This window comes from Phasianus colchicus, chromosome 3 (genome assembly GCF_987193195.1).
Source record: "Phasianus colchicus chromosome 3, bPhaCol1.hap1.1, whole genome shotgun sequence".
In the NCBI taxonomy this organism is placed as follows: domain Eukaryota; kingdom Metazoa; phylum Chordata; class Aves; order Galliformes; family Phasianidae; genus Phasianus; species Phasianus colchicus.
This window is the reverse complement of record NC_143438.1, coordinates 89485787-89506102: the sequence shown is the minus strand read 5'-3', so window position 1 is coordinate 89506102 and position 20316 is coordinate 89485787. Positions and strand designations below refer to the sequence as shown.

The 20316-nt window shown below is 43.1% G+C and overlaps 2 protein-coding genes across 3 annotated transcripts in view; one reads left to right on the top strand and one right to left on the bottom strand.

Moving 5' to 3' along the window:
• FAM135B (family with sequence similarity 135 member B) overlaps window positions 1–20316 on the top strand; it is a 183583-nt gene that overhangs the window by 74159 nt on the left and 89108 nt on the right. For both annotated transcript variants that reach the window (XM_090138030.1, XM_031591256.2), the window contains one exon: window positions 13480–13559. In XM_090138030.1, coding sequence (XP_089994156.1) covers window positions 13480–13559 — 80 coding nt within the window. The remainder of the gene's footprint in view (window positions 1–13479; window positions 13560–20316) is intronic.
• On the bottom strand, window positions 16345–20005 carry LOC149918734 (uncharacterized). Its single transcript, XM_090138031.1, has one exon. It carries the CDS (start codon window positions 19575–19577, stop codon window positions 16566–16568), a length of 3012 nt encoding a protein of 1003 aa, XP_089994157.1. The 5' UTR covers window positions 19578–20005; the 3' UTR covers window positions 16345–16565.

The following is a 20316-nucleotide window of genomic DNA, read 5'->3' as shown; positions in this document are numbered from 1 at the left end:
AGCAAAAGTGCATTAACAAATGCAGATCAATTTCTTCCATCAATCTATGTCCACTCTGTTTCTTCAGAACAGTCATTCATTTGTGGGATAACATCTGCCAATGAAAGGTATTACAAATAAAATGCATTTGAAAAAATGAACTGTTCTTTAGTAATCTCTTGTTCTCATGTGGTTATGCATGATAAATCTTTAAACGGTATCCTGTAAAAAATAAGAAGTCAGTTTATAATGTGACTGTTTGGTGTGATGTCGGCAGCCAGTCAACAGCAAAATTGCTGAGGATGCTGTGGATTTTTAATTCATTTTATGAAATTTTTGCTGACCAATTTAATACCAAGCTGTGTCATGTGGTTAACACGCCTAAGAGATGGGATGCCATTCAGAGAGATCTAGACAAGCTTGAGAAGAGGGCCCAGGTGAACCGCATAATGTTCAAAAAAATCCAAATGCAATGGCTTGCACCTGGATTATGGCTACAGCTGCTATCAGTACAAGCTGGGGAATGTAAAGAAAAGGACATCAGGGTACCAGTGAATGGCAAGCTGGATAAGCCAGCATTGTGCCCTTGCAGTCCAGAAAGCCAATCATAACCTGGACTGTCTCTAAAGAAGAGTGGTCAACAGGTTGAGGGAGATGATCCTGCCCCTTTGCTCTGTGCTGATGAGGCCTCACCTGGAGTACTGTATTCAGATGCAGAGTGCTCAGTACAGGAGAAACATGGTCCTGTTGAAGTGTGTCCAAAGGAAGGCCACAAAAATGGTCCAAGGGATGGAACACCTCCCTTATGAGGACAGGCTGAGAGAGCTGAGGCTGTTCAGTCTGGAGCAGAGGAGGCTCTGGAGAGGTCTGAGAACAACCTTTCAATATCCAAAGGGGAGCTATAGGAAAGAAGGGGACAGATTCTTTAGCAGGGTCTATTGTGATAGTACAAGGGGAGTTTCAAACTAAGGAAGGGGAGATGTAGATTGGATATAGGAAGAATTTTTTTTTATCATAAAGGTGATGAGGCACTGGAACAGGTTGCCCAGAAATGTAGTGGTTGTCCTGTTCTTGGAGACATTCAAGGTCAGACTGGACCATGCTCTGAGCAGTCTGGTCTAGTTGTAGGTGTTCCTCACCTATTGCAGAGGAGTTGGACTACGTGGCCTTTAAGTGTCCCTTCCAACTCAAATGACTTTATGATTCTCAGGTAAGAGCAACTGTCTTGCTCAACCACTGGATGTGGAAAGAAGGCTTACTTGTGCCAGCAGGAATAATAGTTATGCATTCAGATTTAGTACAGATCATTTCATTTAAGCTGTGGAAAATTTAGACCTATGATGGGTCTTATGTCTGATGGTGTTTTTATTGTTATCAGATACTTAGGTACTTTGCTTTCCAGGATAGAATCTACAAGTTCAATTTAGGTTCATTTTTCTGATACGTAGTGAATGGAGGAAACTGGTTAGGTGAATAATTATATTCTCAAGCAGGATGAAGATTTGGAGGTATAAGGATGTGTCTATTTTACAATGCTGATCTGAGATCCAATTAATATATTCATTCAATGAAAACAGGAAGAGCCTCAGCAGGAATGAAAACAATACCATATGGAAAAGCACAGAAAAGACACAGATGATCTCAGACATAGGAGGGAACTGGACCCAGCTGTGTTGAGACTTAGGTTACAAAATAACTGCAGAAAAGTGTGTCAGCCCTCTCTTCTCTTAAAGGACTCTTTACAGACTTGGTCTGAAGAGGTATGATTATTGAGGAGTATTTGATTTGTGCATTTTGATTGAAGAAAATGTAGCATTTATTCTTAGTTATTTAGAAAATCACAGAATCATAGAATGGCCTGGGTTGAAAAGGACCACAATGATCATCTAGTTTCAACCCCCTGCTATGTGCAGGGTCGCCAACCACCAGACCAGGCTGCCCAGAGCCACATCCAGCCTGAACTTGAATGCCTCCAGGGATGGGGCATCCACAGTCTCTCTGGGCAACCTGTTCCAGTGCATCACCACCCTCTGTGTGAACAACTTCTTCCTAATATCTAATCTAAATCTCCCATCTTATTTTAAAACCATTCCCCCTTGTCCTATCACTATCAGCTCATGTAAACAGCTGTTCCCCCTCCCTTCAAGTACTGGAAGGCCACAATGAGGTCTCCCTGGAGCCTTCTCTTCTCCAAGCTAAACAAGTTCAGTTCCTTCAACCTTTCTTCATAGGAGAGGTGCTCCAGCCCTCTGATCATCTTAGTGCCCTCCTCTGGACCCGCTCCAAGAGCTCCACATCCTTCCTGTACTGGGGGCCCCAGGCCTGGACGCAGTACTGCAGATGGGGCCTCACAAGAGCCAAGTAGAGAGAGACAATCACCTGCCTCTTCCTGCTGGCCACTCCTTTTTTAATGCAGCCCAGAACACAGCAGTGCTGGCTCATGTCCAGTTTCTCATCCACCAGGACCCTGGAATCCTTCTCCACAGGGTTGCTCTCAAGGAGATTGTCAGTGCTCAGTCCAGTTAGAGAGCTCTCTCAGTTTCTTGTAGCATCAGAATAGTTCTACTTGTGTTCATCATACATCTTATATACCATTCACTTACAAATAAGAATTACTTGTTTCTCTAACAATTCCTCTAATCAGTTAATTGGTCCCAGCTTCTCCCGGAGAACAGTGCTGAAGGATGAAAGGTTTTTCAAGTGTGACAAGATTAACAATGCATACAGAAGAACCTACTGTTTACCCTTAGATGCAAACAGATGCCGTTTTCTCTCTGTGTTATGATTCAACCTCCCAAGGTTTCACAGTGATACAGTCTTTCTAATAGTCTGATAAGCTCTTTAGTGACTCGCTCAGAATTAAATCTTCCCCCACAGGAGATCTTTCCCCAGTTTGTCTAAATACCTGGGATTGCCCTGACCCAAGTGCAATACTTTGCACTTGGCCTTGTTGATCCTCCTTAGGTTTACATGGCCCACTTCTCCAGCCTGTCCAGATCCTCTGGATGGCTTCCCTTCCCTCCAGTGTATTGACCGTGCTGCTCAGCCTGGTATCATCTGCAAACTTTCTCAGGGTGCACTCAATTCCATCATCTATGTCATTGATAAAGATGTTGAAGAGCACCAGTCCAAAGACTGACTCTTGAGAGACACCGCTTGTGACCAGCCTCCACCCACAGAATTACAGAATGTCCCGGGTTGGAAGGGACCTCAAGGATCACGAATCTCCAACCTCCCTGCCACATGCAGGGCCACAAACCTCCCCTTTTAATACCAAACCAGGCTGCTCAGGGCCCCATCCAACCTGGCCTTGCACATCTCCAGGGACAGAGCATCAACAACCTCCGTGGGCAACCTGTTCCAGCACCTCACCACTCTCATAGTAAAGAACTTCCCTGACAACCTAAATCTTCCCTCCCTCAACTTCAAACCATTTCCCCTTGTCCTGCTGTTATCTATCCTTTCAAAGAGTTGACTGCCCTCCTGTTTATTGGCTCCCTTTAGCTGGAAAGCTGCAATGATGTCACCCTGCAGTCTTCTCTTCCTCAGGCTGAACAAGCCCAACTCCCTCAACCTGTCTTCCTAGCGGAGGTGCTCCAGCCGTCTGGTCATCTTTGTGGCCCTCCTCTGGACCCTCTCCAACAGATCTCGTCTTTCTTGTACTGGGGGCTCCAGACCTGGACACAGTACTCCAGATGGGGCCTCACAAGAGCAGAGTAGCTCTTGCATAAGAGCACCCTGCTGGCCACCCCTCTTCTGATGGAGTCTAGGATGCCATTTGCTTTCCAAGCTGTAAGATCACACTGCTGGCTCATGTTAAGTTTTTCATCCACCCATGGAACTGGTGTTCACAACCCATTGGCTGCATCCAGCCAACCACATCTTAATGCACTGAGCTGTCCATCTTTCAAATCTATACCTCTCCAATGTAGAGAGAAGGATATGGTGAGGTACCATGTTCTGCTCACACAAAGAGCATATTTGCAACCATTTTGGAGATATTACTCATGTAATCTTTAGGAGCTATGAACTCCAGACACCTCCACAATTTGGTAGTATCTCAGCTGCTGTTGTATAATTTGTTTCTGCTCTGCTTCTATTTTGTCTTCTTAAAAAAAAAAAAAACAAAAAACACCCTAATACTGTGAAAAAATTTCTGGAACAACTCTTTCTGAGTTTTTACATGATTAACATTTTGAGGATTACCTCAAAAATAAGGTCAGAGCTTTAGCAGAGGCGGCAGATTCATGAAGCAGTTGGGAATCAAGACTCTATTCACTATTCTGTACAGACTTTCTGTAAAGGAGAGAGGACTTGTATCAGCAAAAACATTCCAAAGAAAGGTTTTGATGCAGTTGTTAATGATGCATCCATTCCACAGAAAACAATAATTTGATCTCCAGAGCTGTGAGGTTTGTTCCAGCACTGAGTGTACTTTTAGAAGAAAGTATTCAACTTTCTTGGAAGAGGGGTAATAGTTCCTTCAGTACTGCCAATGTGAAGTTCGGTGAGAAAAATAGGTAAATTTGGGCAAGTTCCCACATTTATTAGTTTTATTTGTATGGAGTGAGTGGGAGGAAATATAGATGGCCCATTTTCAGAAACAATAGAAAAGAAAATCTAGGACGAAAGAAGTAAAAATGAGAAAAATAAGGAGAAGGGAATAAAGAGAAAGAAGGAGGAGGAGGAGGAAAATTTTTTTAGAGGACAATGATTTGGTAATCTTCAATCTTGATGTGGGAAAAACCTGTGGTACAAAACCTGTTGGTTTTTTTTCACTCATGAAATCCCATGAAGTCTCTGTATTTCATAGTTGCGTGAGTGTTCATTTTTGATCCTGTACTGATGTCTTTAATCTTTTATAATAGGAAATGCTCTTTTTTGTCCTTTATTTTAGTTGTACCATGTAAGATGTAGACATGTCCCAGTCTGTGTTTACGTGTCATAGGTGTTACCCTTCTCAATAAGACTGTCATTGTGAGTGCAGAACCACATTTGCAAGAGCTTTGCAAGAGCTGAACCACTGCAGTTCCATTCTCTTCAACAGGACATTCAAGTTGTAGTGAATTATGGGAACTAAACCTCGAAAGAGAACAGGAGGAAATTTCTCTCTCGGATCACCTCAAACATCTTAGATAGTTATGTAAAGGAAGATGTTGCCTCTTCAAAAGTTTGTGTTTCGTTTGTGTTGTTTGGTTTGCTTTTTGAGGAAAACCTTTTGCCTCAAAAACACCACTGACCTCCACATGGGTATCGAGCCATTGACTACACCTCTAGAGTGTGGCCATTTGGCCAATCTGCTGACTAGTCCAACCTTCAAATACATATCTTCCCAATTTAGTGACAAGGATGTTTTGTGAGAGCGTGTCAATGGCCTTGCAGAAGTCCAGATAGAGGACATCAGTTGCCCACCCTTGCCCACTGATGTAGTCACTGTGTCAGATCATGAGTCACTGTGTGTCAGATCACTCTGTATCTCCATCTTGGTCATGTTCCTAGGCTTCCTTCTTTTGGAAACAAACTCAGGGACAATAGCTGGAAGATACCCAGGTTTTGTATTCATTTGGGATTGGAAAATTGCCAGGTTGTGCATGAACTGAAAAATATCTTCCTGGTCTGCTAGGTTAGATATATCCATTATGTCTCCAGTGAGTTTGCAAGATTGCTTTGACTTTCAGTTTTCTGGGAAGATGTGAGAATCATACCATGAAAAGGTTTGTATGCTTTTTAAAGGCACAGCCTTTCTCAGCCTTCTCTGAGAACCTTTTCTGGTTATCGTTTTCTGTTATCTCTTCCAAATCTGAACACCTGCATATACATCTCAGTTTACAAATGTTACAGAAAAACTTCAGAAGTCATGAGAGTCACCATGTTTGTCTGGCTGTGCATCTTATGCTTGTGAAAAAAAAGCTGTAACGTAACCATTTGAACTAAGAATGAAAAGAATGACCTTCAGAAACATTCATCTCCTTTTATATCTATTAAATAATTTCCATAGAGTGCCTCTTCTTGACACCCAGAACAGCTGAGGGTTACCTATCTCTCTGAGATTATTTCAGTGTCAGATATTTCAGATGCTTCTGCTAGAAGAGCTGAAAATCTTTCCATCTCTAGCTGCTCATATAATTTAAAAACAGATTGAGAAATGTTACTACTTGACTCTGAGACTAAATTAAACTATGTTTCCAAGGTTTCTCATTGCCTTTGAGAAAAGAATATAAGTGCTCATATCCTTATTAGGGTCCTAATTTTTCTGCCCTTTCCTTTGCCAACCTCTCTTTGACAACAATACAGCATGTCTACTTTCATTTTACTCTGCTGTTCATCATTCCACTACCTGCTCTTCTTCACCTCTAATTTGTCTGAAATGGAAGAAAATGGCTGATTGCTTTAAGAGTATGGATATGGGACCAAATTAAAGACAGCACTGCTACCTTGGTGAGCGTGAAAGGGCAAGAACCCCTGAGGTGAGTGTAAAAGGAGATGTAAAGAGTACTAGTTCATGTAATTGTCAGAGACCTGCAGGGATGCAGGGCCTGGAGCTTTTATGGCCTATAGAGCTGCAAGGTTCTGCAGAGAAAAGATGATCTGATGAAAAGGTACAAGAAGCTGGAAGTATTAAAATGATCAAGGTTGTGGCTTACCTGGGTCCAAATGAAAGACTTGCATCAAAGGTATCAAGTGCCAAGTATATGCTTTGATTCAGTAACACGCTGAAGTATGCAAGCTCTTCTCTTAAACTTAGTGCTTGAATGCCAAAAGGTATTATATCTTTTTCACATTTTATTCAGATCCATTAGTTTGAGAGTTTCCAGCCCTACATCTTGGGCTCAAGATTTCTATTTGGGCTCAGCATGTCTATTTGTGTTTGATCTTGGGACATGCTAAGCATCTTCAGCAAGATCCTGAGATCCTTTGCATATTGTTTTCTTGGATGATAATGAATCGCACAAATACTCTGTAGGTTTATAAAGCTTAACACAATTTATTGTTATAACAGGATTTTCTGGGAAAAGAAAAGAAAAAAGAAAAGAAAGAAAAGAAAAGGGAATTACCAAACATTTATAACTGGAAAATTTCCTTTTTCATTTGCCTACTTGTCTCTACAGCCTCACTGTAGATGGGCAGCTCGCAGTATATCAACTATGCCCTCAAGCTAGAGATGAGGGCTACATTATTATACTGCAAGGAGGATACGGATTGCTCTTCTCATTTTCTATTAATTTTAGATCTACCTTCATCAAAAGTTAAAGAGCCTGAGGAAAATTCTGTGCTGAGAATTGTGGAAACTTAATGTGATAAAGGAAGTCTGGATAAAAGTGTGATAGTTGTGTCTGACTAAACTGCTGTCTTGCCCTGGCACAACAGCTGCGGACATCATGGCAGTGGCTCCCCACTAGACCTGTCAGCTCACTCAGTGTTTGTGTAAGACAAAGCACTGAGGGCTGAGGAAAGCCTTTGTCTTGCCACCTCCACTTGTGAGCTGCCCAAGTTGTTCCTTCTGCTGCCAAAAGAGTGGGAAGGAAACACTGCTAGTGGGAATGGTGATGAAGGTTGGGAAGAAGCACCTATAGCTTACAGGTAGTTCCCGTGCGACATGTTCTCTTTCCTGTTTTCTGGGTTTCTTTAATACCCTACTGGGATCCTGAAGTAGAGCTGATCACAAAGATTTCTTTTAAATATCATTCCATTGAAAAAAGTATTGTGATTGATGTTTGTAGATTGTATAGATTCTAAAGAAAAATCCAACAAACGAGATGTTTTGAAATAAGCTGTGTTTTACACTTTTTTTTTAATCGCTTCAAAATGCAACAGAATGGGAATGATTTTCCTTTTTTTTTTTTTTTTTTTTTTTTTTTTAATAATAATAGTGCATTTCATATAATCAAGAGAAGCCATAACCTAATCACATTCCTTGCTCCTCACACACGGCCCTGCCTTGCACTGCAGCCGTTCAGGAACACCCTGCTCCCATGGGGCTCCCCATGGCAGCCAAGAAGACCGATGGCACACTTGCTTGTATCACAAATAGTGAAGTCAGCAGGGGCAGGAAGGTTTTGTCTACTTGTGCAAGGCACTACTGCTTGGTAAGGCCACACCTTGAATACTGGGTTAAACTTTGGGCCCCTCATAACAAGAAAAACATCAAGGCCCTGGAGCATGTCCAAAGAAGGACAGCAAAGCTGATGAGGGGTCTGGAGCACAAGTCTTATGAGGAGTGGCTGAGGGAACTGGAATTGTTACAGTCTGGAGAAAAGAAGGCTTGGGGGAGACCTTATCACTCTCTGCAGTCCCCTGAAAGGAGGTTGCAATAAGGTGGCCTCTTCTCCCAGGTAACTAGTTGTACAATGAAAGGTAATGGTCTCAAGCTGCTCCAGGGGATGTTCAGGTTGGATATGAGGAAAAATTTCTTCTCAGAAAGAGTGGTTGAGATTTTGTAATGGGCTGCCCAGAGAGATGGTGAAATTTCTGTCCCTGCAGGTTTTCAAGAAAAGGGTAAATGTAGCCCATAGGGACATGATTTAGTGGGCATACTGGGGATGAGTTGATGGCTGGACTAGATGATCACAGAGCCCTTTTCCAACCTTAATGATTCTGTATCTTTTTCCTCTATCCTAGATGGAAAATTATTACCTTCTCTTATTCTGTCTTCTTTAAATACCATACAAAACCCACAAAAACAGTATGCTATCCAAATCCTATGCAAAATAGACCATAAGGGACAGAGGATGGACAGTGCACTGCTATTTGACTCACACACTTTATAGACCTGTGAAATACTGTTGACTTGTCAGATACGTAACTGTTTTTGTTGTTGTTGTTTTTTGTTTGTTTGTTTGTTTGCCATGAGCGAGGAATGTCCTTTTTTGTTTGATGCAAAGTTGCAAAATCTTTCATGGTAATGCTTCCAATCTGTTTTACTGATGGGAAAACAGAAATACACCTGAAAGACAGAAAGGTATTGTTTTTTAATTTTCATGTTTTCATCATGAAGCTAATTTGCAGATACGCCCTTTTTTCAGCCCCCAGTATCTATATAGTAGTTATTTTCTGGCTGATTGTTCAGTAAAATCCTAGGTGCTGTATTTTATTTATTATAGTAGTCATCCTAGATAATTACAGTTGTTTCATCTGACCCTGAAAATCTTCTGGAATATATCGCAGCTACCTGATACATATCTAGAAGTCCTTATATGGGAATAATCATCAGAAGACAAAAAGGCTTACTAACATTACCAGAGATGGAATATATGTTCTTTCCTGCAGAAAAATAACAAATTTAAACTCTCCTTATAGCCAATGATGTTACTTCTTGGATAGAGATTTGGGGTCTCATGCTATTCTAGTGGAGAAGTCTCTCTTCCTCATTGTTTTCCAAAACAGTGTGCTGCCGCAGCTCCCTAGCAGCAGTAATTCAACAGAAGTTTTGCTGACAGGGACTGCTGGAGGGCATCTGGTCTGAGAAGCAACAGGAACTCTAGGCTGAAGGACAGGACTCAGCATGCAGTCGGTTTGTTTGCAGTATTTACTAGCTTAAGGCTTATTTATTAAAATGCAGCCAAAGTCAGGACGAAATTTTAAGCCTTAGAGTTGGTCAGGTATAATTCAAAGTAGACAGAAGCTATGTAGTTTATCCTGTGACATTGTTACTGGGCAACTTTTTTTTTTTTTTTTTTTTTCCATGCTGAAGGAATAACTGGAGAAGTGTAGTTTCTCAGGGCTCCTGGTGGGAGTGATCCAGTTCGGTAGAAAGATACATCAATATTATCTACCAAATTTCTTCTCTGAGATTCACCAACCCTTCTTAGCCTAATCTCTATAATGCCACCATTGATGTCAGTGGCAATGGAAGTCAAATATTCAGCACCTTGGGAAATGAGATGATCTGGCATTAGTCAGACAGGAGTAAGCAATAGCAGGATGGAATTCAAGTGTCAGAAGGAACGCTGGTACCAGCCTTCTTCCTGGTTGTGTTTTTCTTCTGTTTTTGTTGTGAGTCCTTTGGGATTAGGCACAGCCTTTTGTAAATTACTAGAGATGACATGACTAGCTCCCTGAAGTAAAAACATTTGATTCACTTAAAACTAAATACTTCCTCTGTGCATTTCAATACAACAGTAACAATTAACAGACAGTGAAACAAACCTCTGCACCTTGCCTGAGCATTAAGTGAGCAGTTAACATCTGAGAGAGAGATTGGTTCTCCTGAGAGGATGTCTGACCACCTCTGCACTGAGAAGCTGGAAGGTGCCAGTAGCTCTGACTTCTGAAAGAGAGAAGCAAAGAGTGGCTGTATAACCCAGCACATCCATTAGTAGAGCCAGGCTCTCAAGGGAGGTTCTAACGTCAGTCAGTGCCCCAGGTGAGTCAGTAGAGGTCATCAGGGATTAATGAGTGTCCTGGCATGGAAAAACAAAGTTAACATTCAAATTATCATCTTAAAGATGAGCAATTCACAAATGGCCAGTGAAAGTGATGATGGCAGATTCATCGCTATTGCGGTGACCTATGCAGACAGTCTCACAGGAGAGATGAGATTTGGACTGGTACAGACTGCCTACGTAAATAATGCTGGTCCTGCAGATGGGAAGGATCCAAGTCCTATAAATCATTCAGAAATTTACTGAGCTTCCCCTAAAAACAAATTGGCTTTTTCATCCCTGCTTCTACTAGGGGAAAGTTTCACAGCCCTGTTCATTTGCCAGCTACAACTTCTTGTTTCTAAATTGCATTTATTCATGGACAATTATATGTAGTTGTTCTTGTGCCAATGTTGTACTTTCTTGTACCTTGCTCTTCTTCTTCCTTCCTGATGTTTTTCCTTTCAGTGTATTTATAGATATAGAGGGGATCTGATTGCTGTGTTTTGCTGATTTGTGTGCCAAGTTCCTTTAGATCTTTTCTTGAAATCAGCTTGCTGTTTCCTCATCTTTCCTTCGCAGCACCTGTTCCTCATTATCCAGCAATTTTCCATGGTATTCCTACTTTACTAAAGTCTAAATAAGCTTTTCTGCACTGTTCTTGTTTGAAAATAACATCCAATAATAACAGCAACAGCAACAAAAAACACACACAAAAGAACAATGCTATCATCTGTTTACTCAAACAGGGGTACCACCTAGCCTAATTCTCACATGCCAGGCATAGCCTACGGACTGGATATTGGGTTAGATTGGATACTAGGAAAAGGCTCCTCACCAGAAGGTGAAGCAGGCTCCCAGGGCAGTGATCATGGCCCCAAGCTGCCGGAGTTCAAGAAGCATTTTGACAGTGCTCTCAGATACAGGGTTTGATTTTGAGTGGTTCTGTGTGGAGCCAGTGGTTGGACTCAAAGATCCTTATCAATCCTTTTCAACTCGGGATATTCTGTTTCCCCTGTTGCTGGTCAAAGGGATGGAGAAAAGTCAGGAGTGATGGAGTGGTGTTCAAACTGGGAAAAATGGCATGGAATGTAGGGAGGTGTTTTAATGTTTGGTTTTGCATCATACTACCCAAACTGGCAGGAAATCATATTAATTTTCCCCAAGGTGACTATTTTGCCAGTGATTGTAACTGGTAATTGACCCGCCCGCTCTTTATTTTGACCCACAAGACATTTTGCAATATTTTTTCCTGTTGTTTTGCTGAGGAGAATGGTTGAGAGAAAGGCTGGGACTTTGACTCTTAGCCAAGGATAACCCATCACAATTCCATGAGACAAAAATCTAAAAGAATTACCAGACAGCTATAGGAAGTCATTCTTAGATAAGTATACTGGAAGTGACATGAAGTAACATCATATTAATTCCTCCATACTGAGTGCTATCCCATTTCACTGTTGTGGAAATCCACTAATACCATATTGGTGTGATTTTGAAATGCTGGAACTATGGATAAACCAGTTAGGGTTGTTGTTTTTTTTTTTTTCCAGTTAAACAATGAAAATATGGAAGGTTTTAAAACATAATTCTTGCACTTGTTTTGGAAGACATTAACACCAATAAAATTAATTCAAAACTTCCACCACTGTGCAAGAACAGTTAAAGGACTAGAAAGATCACACAGTTAAGCTTTGGTTGACAGTGTTTTTAAGTGGCTGTTGTGTGTTCAGAATTCTGTAAACTGAAGAACAAATGCAGTGTTTTAATTTCCAAGCTGCTGCCTCAAATGGATACCAAAAATTGCCAGAGATCATGCTGGGACTGTTTCCAGGTGGACAAGGACCTACAGGTTTGATTATGTATAGTAATGTGAACTTTCTGCTGTGGGGGACCACAAGTGAGTTTCCACTGAAGATTTTTTTCTCTCGTCATCAAACCCCTTCCTTCAGCTTTTAACCCAAGAGAGAGAGATCTGGGTTGTTCACTACTACATAGCAAGTAAAGATTTGATTGGTAAGTGTAATCTCTATGAGCTGGTGTTTATTCAGCAATTCAAATAACTCTGGGCTTTCTAACAGTTCATTTCCATGTACTGTTGTATGTACTTTCCTGAAGAAGTAATTCAGCTGTCTTAAAGTCTTCAGGATAGACCTTTACAATTCTAATTTTTGTGTTTAGAGGCTGAACACAAATCAGGATGAAAATATCTCCAACCACTTGCAAGATAACCCTGTTGTGAGGAATTTATAAATGAACAGACCAAACACACTGTAGGAAGGAAAATGCAAAGAAAGAGGAATTGACGCTGCACGGTTTTTCAGCAGCTCAGTGGGAGAGCTGCAAATAAACAGTGGTGTCCTGAGCTACACAGGAGCTTGTATGCGCTGCCTGTTATTCCTTGCTTATGAAAGTGCTGACAAGGGAAAATTCTATAAGTTTCTTTCTCTGTTTGGACTGAGCTCATGTTTTCAAACTTTCTGAAGTGTCCTGCATCTTCTGTAATGAGCTGGTGAAACTGCTGGTGTTTTCTTCTCTTTTGTCATCCTTTTGTCATCCTTCACTTTAAAGTAGGAATCACCTACAGAATGGCAAATAACTAAAACACAACTGCTTTAGATATGATTAAATCTAATGACAATATGTTGTATTCCTGTATGGAACAGAATAATGATAATCCCTATGTATGAAATGAGTTTTTCCAGGTCTGAGATTAGAACATTTGTTTTCTTTCCGCAGAAGTTTCCTCTTCCCTTATTTTGTATTAAATATTTTTCTCTCTTTATTTGTCTCTCTGATCAGTGTCTGATCTCACTGCATTTTACCACAGATCTTTCTCGACTCCTCTTTTCCATATAGAAAGCCAAGATCTTTTTACAACCTTTCCTTATCAGTCACACATTTGGTCTCCATATCCACTCAGACTGCTGTAAAATAGGATGATCCTGATTAGCAGCAATATAAATTATAACTGTAGCTAAAAATTACACAGCAGTAGAAAAGGTTCAGTATTTCTGAGCATTTCGGTTCTTATAGGGGCTTTTGTTTGTCTATGGATACCTATGATATTTTCTCAAAGCTTTTTTAAGTCAGATCAAGCCAACTGTGTAACAGCATGCCATTTCTAATCCTTTCTTTGCAGGTATTACCAGATAAGAGCTGGACTGAAGATTCCATCCAGGATTCCCCACAGGCTGTTTGCTACAATTGCGGGACAGACAGGTAAACTTGTCCCTGAGGACTGAGACATGACTGCAGATGGTGTGGCACAGAGAAGGAGGATGTGTGTGGGGAATGGGTGAAGGATGGCTGTGAATTTCAGAGTCTGACCTGGATTTTCTTAATGATCTGTGGCTGCTCATGACTTCATTCTGGTGTGGGATGTTACTGAATTAGACTTCAGGTGTACAGCAATGGTCCAAGAGAGTACTATGCAATCCAGATATTACTTATATATATTTTTTCTTTTCCTGGAGTTGCAAGACCTGGGGAGCCTTATGAATTGGGCTGGGACTGAAAGATGGACAAAACAAAGTTGTATACTGTGGGAAAACTGTTCATACAAAGACAATTCTTCACTTCTTGCTGTAAAAATGTACACAGTATTGTGTAATGTCTCCCTGATGCCCTATAGAAGTGGGAACATCTAAGTTAATGAACACTAGTGAGTGCTGACAGAAACCTTACCAAATCCATGGCCAAGTTCAGATTGAAGGAAACTGATGCAGACTTGGATGTATAATCTTCAGTGTAAAGATATCCACTGATAGAGCAATGTCCTACTGTAAGTCAATTGCAGAGTTTTCTGTTAGATGTTCTCCATATATACCTTCATAATTTTCACATTTCTGGACACACATCACACCAATTGTCAAAACATCAATTAATTTATTACAACATTTTTGTTACCAGCATAGATTCTGTAAGTACTTGTAAAATTTAAACTGAATCTTCTCTGTTGGGATTCCATGTCAGAAAAGCAGTGGAAATTCATGCGCTCTTCTTTTGTATGTGATTTTCCTTGCTGACAGTGGAAGAAGTTGTTTTACTATTCTGTGAGATTCCTGGATGAAAATTGTGTCTGTTAATGACAGCTTGCACAGAAAAACCAATAGACTCCTTTTCAGTATTGCTCAGAGAGGACAAAAAGCTGTGAATGCAAGATTGATGAGTTCTTGAGTTTGAATATTACATCAAACATAAAAATGTATTTTTTATTATTTTATTACTTTTTACATTTGAACTGATCCAATTTAATATTCTTTCATGGAATAAATGTTCGTATCCTTTAATATTTTTTTTCCAATTTGAAAGTCTGGTTCAATTAACTAAGATTTAATTATATATTGAAATATAAAATAATTATAAAACTATATTTTTATAAAATAGAAATAATTATAAAAAATCCAAAGATTTGCATTAAGGATGGCAATTTTATGTAAAGAATAAACTGAACTGTTTTCTCTCTTTATGTTTTAGTCAGGTCAGTATTTTCTTCTGCCTGATACACCTCAGTGTTCTGTTTCCTTTCACCTCTTCTCAAAACAATTCATACTACACATGAATAGGAGAGAGGTGAGGCAGGCAGAGTGGTTACAGAATTAGCTGCTGACTTGCACAGTGCTATTGAAATCCAGACTGGAGTTTAATAGCTTTATAGAGCTAACATCAAGACAGGGGGTTAAAGCTTTAAATGTTTTTTTCTTGGCTATCTATGCAAGTACTTCTTAATTGATTTCATAGGTCTGTGAGAGAGCATTATTTAATGGGGCTGAACTTAATGGCAAGCAGGCTATAATATTCTTCTAATTCTCATGCCAATGAACACTCTCTGAGTTTGGGTGTAGCTGGGATAGGAGGTAATTAAATTTCTTCCAGTATTTCCACAAGACATTTCTAGCATAGTAATACTATACTAATACAGGGTGGCATTATATAGAATCACAGAGTCATAGAATGACTTGAGTTGGAAGAAACCTCGAAGGTTACACAGTTCCAACCCCCATGGTGTAGGCAGGGCTGCCAAACCAGTAAATCAGGCACTAGATCAGGCTGCCCAGTGACCTGTCCAACCTGGCCTTGAGCATTTCCAGAGATGGAAAATTTACATAGTGAATAAACTCCTAATTCACCAAAAAGAATGAAGGCAAAAGTAGTTGAGTTTGGTGTAAATGTAATCTTTTCCTTATCAGGTTCTTAGCATTATAAGAACTAAGTAAAACTTTCTAGAAATCATTAGTAGTAGTATTTCTCTTCCAGTGCATGAAATATTTTTAATTAACTTCTGTGGGATTTACAGTCCCACAGAAAACAACAAAGCTGTTAAAACTGACAGCATTAACAATGTTCAGTTTGCTACCTACTAGGTATTTTCAGCTGCATGATCAGAAAAGACATAGTTCTGAAGAATTCAGCAGAAGCCACCGTGTAGGAGTTGCCAGCACGCCCAGGGCAGAACTAGCAAGGTGTACAGGAGCTCTAATGAGCTATCACATGGTCCATAAGTTTGCTGCATCGTGACTATGTTGTAAGAAAAGAATGAGCTATGTACACCAGTTAAAACAATAGAAAACTGTGCTGAGGACCAGTATCCCTTGTACCTTGGCAATGTAGATCATTAAGGCTGCACATTATCTTGTGTTGACTCAGACTGTAGCATGTACATATATACAGGTAAATATAAATACATAAAAGTATATACAATTATTTAATACCTCTCACCACTATTAGTCACAGAACCACAGAATTGCAGGGATTGGAAGGGACCTCAAGAGATCATTGAATTCAACGCCTCTGCCATATAGGTTCCCTAGAATAGGTTGCATGGATAGGTGTCCGGGCAGGTCTTGAATATCTCCACAGAAGGAAACTCCACAATCTCTCTGGTGTTGTAGTAGTCTCTCATTGCTCGTCCTCTGCCGACCGAGGGCGCCACTTGCCAGCGAAACCGACCCCAACCGGGCCGGGACCAAATGCTCACACAGACCCCAGAGTGTGTGAGGCAAAATGGCGTTTATTAAAATGCGGTAGGCACTTAAATATTCTTGTCCCGCTTTGTCCACACCCCTTGCTTACCTGCTGTCCTATTGTGGGGCAGCGTTTGGCAAGCCCTGAGCATAGGAAACCTGACCCCGTCACATACCGTTTCCTCGCCACGCCTACTACATTTCCCCCTCCCTATGCTCAGGAATATCCCGTAACAGCGCGATCGCAACGCGAGTACATCTCTCACAACTGTTCCTTCGTTTTGTGATACAGAATCCGTTGGTCCATAACTTGCCACATGATCCTTGTGAGGCAATTCTGGAAACACATGATTATGCACGGCAAAATGGCCGCAATACAAATTATTGCGAGCAATACTAGCGCAACTACCTTAATAATTTTCGCAACCCATCCTCCAAAGCTGCCAAACACACTTCTCAGCCAGTCCCCGATGGGGTCGTCCTCCACTTGGATCTTCTCCGTATGGTCTCGCAGGGCTTTCAGCGCTTTATGGATGGATACACTGTGGTCGCTAAGATTGAAGCAACACATTCCTTCTAGGTCTTCACATCCATGCCCCTGTGCCAGGAGCAAGAAGTCGATGGCTGCTCTGTTTTGCAGCACCGCATGCCGAATGCTGTTTGTGTCTTCTAGCATCGCATTCAATATTAATGTTGTTAAATTCGCCTGCTTAGCTGACCAACATGCTAGGCGTTCTATCTGAGCCAAGCTCTGTGCTGCAGCAACCCCAGGGGCGAAAAATGATGCGAATATCCGTGCTGTGGCACTCCATAACTCTACCTCATCGTTACAATTCTCCGGGAGAGGGCTCGAACGCTTTCGGCGACGATGGTGACCCGTGATGCTCGGGCCATACTGCATCCATGTCGTGAAATTCGGAGACAGTAATGTCAGTTCCCCTAGGTAACAGGGTCCTCCTAAGGCATTGTGCGGGATGCCCTGCCAGGCTCTATCCCCACAAATCAAGAAGATTCCAGGGGGCAACGCCTTAGCCGTTTTGTTATTCCATAGCACCTCGTTGACCCCCCGTTTGAAAGTGAACCCATACCCATAAAAGTCCCAAACTGCCGTACAATTAAATGAGGATCTACCGCTAGATTTAGAAAGGACCCCACCCTTTGACAAGCAGGTTGTATTGCGCCCTGTGAAGACCCGTGTTTCATTTTTGGTATACCCGCAATAACCCGAAGTAATGGAGAAAGCCTCCGTGTTCACAGGACTGACCACAGTCCAAGAGGTCTCGTTGTATGGCTTCAGCCGCGGATCTGTGCCTGCCCACCGGGCAATTAAGGCCTGCAGTTGTATCCGAGCAGACACACCCCGCAGGTAATCTCGCCCCAACAGGGTTCCCGGTACCTGCGCTACCAGCGGGGTCAGCAGGACGGGCTTCTCCAGGGAACCGTCTCTGTTGACCACAATTATCTCGATCTGCTTGGCTGACCTCCGCGTTGGAGCAGTTCCCCCCACTCCCGCTATAGTTTGAGTGGCCCCCGTTGGCCACGTGGGCGGCCAGTCGGACTCCGCAAAAACCGTCACATCCGCTCCTGAGTCCACCAGGGCGGTAAGGAAAATAGATCGCGGCCCTGGGGAGCCAGCGGGAAGCTCCGTAATTGCGGCTGTAATCTTCACCAAGGGGCGCTCCCCGCAGCTCAACGATAGCGCAGCTAGTGGCAGGCCTAGATCCAAAGCCCGCCTTTCCTGAGAATCCCGTGAATCGTAAGAGGGACCCTCATCCCCCCTACCTCGAGATCGCAGCCCACGAGCTCTACATTGCGGTGCAGTGTGACCTCTCCTCCCGCACATTTGGCACACTATACCCCCGTTGCTTTTACACTGTGCCTTGAAATGACCTAATTGACCGCACCTGAAGCATGGCCCAGGTGGGCGATCTGGACTCTGCCGCCCGGCAACCCCATGCGCTAGCATCACCTCAGCTACCGCTGCAGCAACCTCGCTTGCCACTGATGATTGAGACTTTTGCTTGTCCATCACATACTTAAGGACCTCACCGGGGGTGTGGAACCTGTCTGGCGCCGCCCGTAATAGAGCCCGTACGTCCGAGCTCGACTTTTGATAGAGGCAATCCAGGATCACGGGGCCGTGCACTGCCCTAGGCAGCTCCGATCCCTCCACTGCCTTGATCAACCTATCCGCAAAATCCTGGAAGGATTCAGTGGGACCTTGTGCAATCTCCGTCCACGGAGTAGACGGCTCAGCATTTCTTGCGAGCCTTCTGAACGCCTCAAGGGCAGCGTCTGTAGTGGCTATTAGTTCCCCGGGCCTCAGCTCCGTAAGCTGGGCATGTGCAGTGATCATACCCGGCGTACTACCCGTCAGTCTCTGCAGGTTAGACGCGTGAAGCGGATTCCCCTGATCGTTCTGGGCTGTAACCAGCATTTGTCTAAGTCTAGCCTGCCATTCCTCCTTCCAAAGCGTATACTGCACCGGTTTCAAAATCATGCGCATCAGATTCTCAATATCGTATGGTAACAGGGGTCCCGGCAATATTAATGTCTCCAAGGCGTTCATTGTCAGGGGGGACTTCAATCCTTTCTTTTCAACTGCCTCAAGCACCCTCGCTATCGCTTTCGGGTCCAGCGGGACCCAGATCGGGTTATCATCATCGGAAATCACTACCGGAAATGCCTCCGGGTTCGCAAGGCCCCGGTCTTGTGCCTCCTCCTTTACTTTAGCCCAATCAGTCAGCAGACGCCCGTCCCTCCCCCCTTTGGGACGAAGCCCCGCCCTTGCCTTTTCTTCCTCCAAAGAAGGATATAACGACCGCGGAGGGTAGGGCGGGGGCGGAGCGGGCGGAGCGGTTGGTAGACATGCGGTCGGGAGTTCCTCTTCCCCGCCCTTCGCCGCGGCGACCGTCGCCATCTTGTCCGCCACGCTTTGGTCGTCAGTACTGCAAGGTAGCAAAGACCCGCCCCCCGGAGCCCTTTCCACCCCTTTTTCCACCTTAAGCTTACCCTCCTCTTTAGCCGCCTTAAGGGCTCCAAGTATCAAGCCCCAGGTTTTAAGTTCAGCAGCCTTTTGGTTATTCATGGCGCGTTGGCATAAAGCCGAGGTGAGCGAATCCCACCTACCCGAATCCAGCACTTGCTGAGGGGAGTCCAGCTCCCCTCCCTTTTTTAAAACCGAAAGCACCGCGGCTACCTCCTTCTTTGAAGGGGTATTTTTGCCGCAGTAGTCCTTACAAAACTGCAAAAGTACCTTAATAATCTGTTCCATGGTTACACACGCGACCTGCCGCCACTTCACAGGCTCTTCTCCGCGATGTGTCTTCCGTGAGCGACCTGCCGCCACTCCGCAGGCTCTTCTCCGCTTCACGGGCACGCCGGGTGGTTAACCCTCGATAGGCAGATCACGTCGGGGTCACCACTTGTTGTAGTAGTCTCTCATTGCTCGTCCTCTGCCGACCGAGGGCGCCACTTGCCAGCGAAACCGACCCCAACCGGGCCGGGACCAAATGCTCACACAGACCCCAGAGTGTGTGAGGCAAAATGGCGTTTATTAAAATGTGGTAGGCACTTAAATATTCTTGTCCCGCTTTGTCCACACCCCTTGCTTACCTGCTGTCCTATTGTGGGGCAGCGTTTGGCAAGCCCTGAGCATAGGAAACCTGACCCCGTCACATACCGTTTCCTCGCCACGCCTACTACACTCTGGGCAACCTGTTCCAGTGTTTCATTACCCTTACTGTAAATAAGTTCTTCTGCATGTCGGCATAGTACTTCCTTTGTTCAAGTTTTAGGCCATTAATTCTTGTCCTATTGCTATGCACCACCAAGAAAAGAGTGTGGTGCATTTCCTTAAAAAACTAAAGTAGACTGGTGACTAATGACTTCTTCAGTGCTGAAGAGGAGAAGGGTACCAAGGCTGGCTGAGCACAGCCTTTCGTTTCTTTCATGTTTGTTTTGAAACCCCATGAGATTTAGCTTCATGTCTTTGAATAGGCATCATGACTGAT